The sequence below is a fragment of the Phalaenopsis equestris genome, unplaced genomic scaffold (assembly GCF_001263595.1).
Source record: "Phalaenopsis equestris unplaced genomic scaffold, ASM126359v1 Scaffold000297, whole genome shotgun sequence".
NCBI classification, from domain to species: domain Eukaryota; kingdom Viridiplantae; phylum Streptophyta; class Magnoliopsida; order Asparagales; family Orchidaceae; genus Phalaenopsis; species Phalaenopsis equestris.
The window spans coordinates 1,501,232-1,504,944 of record NW_018164739.1 but is presented as its reverse complement, the minus strand read 5'-3'; the positions used below and the strand labels follow the sequence as shown (position 1 = coordinate 1,504,944).

Here is a 3,713-nt window from a genome sequence, read left to right as displayed (position 1 = left end):
TGGCTGTCGTGGCCGTACCACGCGGTCGTCGGATCGCGGAAAGCGGTCGCGTTTATGTCGCCTTCGGGTCGGATGACCGGGTTGTAATCGGGTTTGACCCATTCCCGGAGATACGGGTCGGACAGGTTTTTCGGGTAGGCCACGTTCTGAACCTGTCGGTTTTGTTGGTCAATACCTGTGTACATGATGACCGGTTTGTTACCCGGGAGAATGGTTGCCGAACCGGACCAGCAGCCGTTGATATCAAAGGGCTTCGTGGGGTAAATGGCGGGCTCGAGTGGCTTCCAGTTTATCAGGTCGGTTGAGTAGGAGTGCGCCCACACGATATTTCCCCAAACAGGTTCTTTCGGGTTGAACTGGTAGAATAAGTGGTAGATTCCATTGTAGTACATTGGCCCTGTATTTTCATCAAGTTTATTTTTTAAATAATTTATACATATATACATATATATTAATAATTAATATGGTTATTGGATAAGAACTGAATTATTGTTAGCAATAGTTTTTATAACAGATTTTTATAATGTGCAAGCTGCCAAACCGGCCAACATTATTATAATTACAGTTAAATGTTGATTCTTTATTTTTCTTGAAAGTAATGTTTGGTTAAAATAATTTTTATATCACAATTTCGGACTAAACTTTGGAATATAAAAATATGAGAGGGAGATCGGAGCATACCATTAGGATCTGTCGCCCGTGAACACCAAAGCATTTGCAGAAGAAACACCATAAAAGTTAGAGCAGAAGAAACACCATAATAGTTAGAGTTAGAAGGAATAAAGATAGAGCAGAGCTGATTCATATTTTTTTATGCACCAGAAAATTTAAGTGATCAAATTAAAGTACGATAAGTAGGAAATAGTTATGGGATCTAATGCATTTAAGAGGATAATTAAAGACTTTTGAAAGTAGACTTTGAGATATGCGACCATAGATAAGTTATCATACCAAAAAAATCAGCAAACGTAATTAATATATCATTCGAAATGATGTGACAATTAGTATGGCTTCTCAAAAGTGATTGGAGATGCCATTAAGAAAGGAAATGAACCTTTCGATTAAAGCGAGGAAAACTTCATGCGGACCCATAATATCGGGAAAATATTACTGTGCGTCGTCCGCCTGTTGGAATGATGTTGAGGAGCCAATAGGGCTGCCTGATTGAGAAGTTTTCCTATGTTAAAATGACTATGCCTTTATATGTGATTCATATAATTCTGCTCATTTTTTTCTCCATAAAATAATGCTTTTATTATGAATATATTTTTTAAAAACAAATTTAAATTTTTTAATAATTGTGCTGGAAATTGATATTAATTTATTTTTCTTACTTTTATAGGTAAAACTTGTCATTTTCAAATGTTTCATATGAGAAGGTTTCGACAAGTAATTTTATGGGAGAAATATTATGATGGTGTGAATGGCTCCACGATTCCGAATGATGACGTGAATCTCACCACTTGCTGTCGTGTGGACTGCCGTGTAGATTCTGTCATCCACATATCTTATTATCTGAATGTAATATTTTTCCATTAAATCATTTGATTAAAAACTCATAGAATAAACTAATTGAAAAAGAATAATTTTAATCATATAAAAAATAAATAAATAATAGAAATTTCCAGCACATATTTATTAAAAAGTTCAATTTTTTTACAGAAAATATATTCAGAATAATAGCATTATTTTATGGGGAAAAAATTAACAGAATTTCATGAATCAGATATAAAGTCATATATTTATTTGCAAATGCAATGTCTTAAATGGAGCAAAAGTCCCGCGGCTCTATTGACTAGCCAGCATTCCATAATATTAATAATAATAAGAAAAAAACAAATCCGAATGAATTTTTAATGAATTTAATTAAAAAAATATGCCACAAAAATCGAGTCAAATATTCAAATCCAATTTATATAACTATTTATTTTCCTCATAGCATAGCTAGGCATAAACAAATTTGAATATTAACAGCGGCCCCTACGGTTGACCAGCAATGGAAAACGGGCACGAAGCCGGCCACAATTCAGCAATCAAAACCTACTCGCCAGAGCCGAATCTGGCATCATCTAACTTCATTTTTCAAACTATTTCGAAAACTCGTAGCCCATCATCTATCATAACGAAACCTATATAAAACAAGAAGGAAGAAAATTCTTCTCTAGTAATCTTCAGATCCGGATCTGCACTAAAAAAACAAAAAAAATCTGTACAAAATAAGAGCGAAAGAGAGGGAGAATCACCATTAATCCAGTTCTTGGGGGCTTGAAAATGAAAACCTGTGCGGTTAGTGATGGTTGCAGGAGGAACCTTTTGGAGTTCTTCTGTGGTGGCAAGCCTATGAAATGCCTCCGCTCCGTTTCTGGCCAGCAGAAGAAAGGCCCAAATAGTCAGAAGCAGGCATTTGGGTATAACTTCTTCCAAACAAGAACTCATTTTCCGGCCACCCATACGCACGGGAGAGAAGGAGAAGGACAGATGGGCTGAAGCTGGGTGTCGAAAGACGAGGGAGGTTAGGGTTTATATAGGGAAATGGGAGTTGGAATCAAGAAGGACCGAGTTGGAAAAGACACATTTTTTTTAAAAAAAAAGAAAATATATATTAAAGGATGGTGTTGAATTTTCTCTACTTTGGAATTACAGATGTGTTGCTCACATTTAGGTCCAATGAAGTTACGTATTTGCAGAAAAGCCTCACAGATATATTATTTTGAAATAATTCGTTAAGACAGTAATTCTGATTAGACTCAAGTTCCAGACATGAAAAAAAAATTTAATTAATTAAAAAATTGTTAGTAAAATTAAAATCTTTATCTTCAAACAAAAGTTGGATGCCGTACATTGATATATAAAGCTTAACTTTTTTGCCAAAAGAGTCTTCACTTTCATTTTTTATAATATTTTTGTCATAACAATTTGATAAAAGTCCTGATATGGGACTAATCCCTTTCCAAAATATTTTGTCCATTCCCCACCAAGCTCATTTAACAATTTTTAATATATGTAAGAAGATATAAATGAATATAATTATCTTTTTATTTAATATTTTGAGTAAAAAAAGAGTTGAAATGTTCAGTTTCATTTGTTTAATTGCCAAAAAATTCTTCCCATTCATTTTTTATAATATTTTTCTCACAGCAATTCGGAGTATATATATTAAAAATTATTAAATTTTACTATTTTTAAATTATATTTAGGTCGTCACCAAGTATAAGCAATGTACTTGGTGGGGAAGGGAAGAAATATTTTAGAAAGGGGGTTACTACCATATCAGGACTTCTAACAAATTGCTGTGAGAAAAATATTAAGAATTTTTTGGGAATTAAGCAAATGAATCTGAACATTTTGGCTCCTTTTTTGCCCAAAATATTAAATAAAAAAATAATTATATTTATTTATATCTTTTTACATTTATTAAAATTTGTTAAATTTTACTATTTTTAAATTATAGTTAGGTCGTCACCGAGTATAACCAATGAACCTCGTGGGAAGGGAAGAAATATTTTGGAAAATGGAGTTAGTACCATATCAAACCTTCTACCAAATTGCTGTGAGAAAAATATTAAGATTTTTTTGGCAATTAAGCAAATGAATCTAAACATTTTGGCTCATTTTTTGCTCAAAATATTAAATAAAACATAGTTATATTTATTTATATCTTTTTACATATATTAAAAATTATTAAATTTTACTATTTTTAAATTATATTTAGG

At 32.4% G+C, this 3,713-nt stretch overlaps 1 protein-coding gene across 1 annotated transcript in view; it reads right to left on the bottom strand.

The window, feature by feature from the left end:
• The window catches only part of LOC110025305 (beta-fructofuranosidase, insoluble isoenzyme 3-like), a gene marked incomplete at its 5' end in the record, with an annotated part of 4,953 nt that extends 2,385 nt beyond the window's left edge, over positions 1-2,568 (bottom strand). Inside the window, 3 exon segments of the mRNA XM_020725721.1 lie at positions 5-397; positions 682-690; positions 2,244-2,568. Coding sequence (XP_020581380.1) covers positions 5-397; positions 682-690; positions 2,244-2,451 — 610 coding nt within the window.
• Between the last annotated feature and the right edge of the window lie 1,145 nt (positions 2,569-3,713).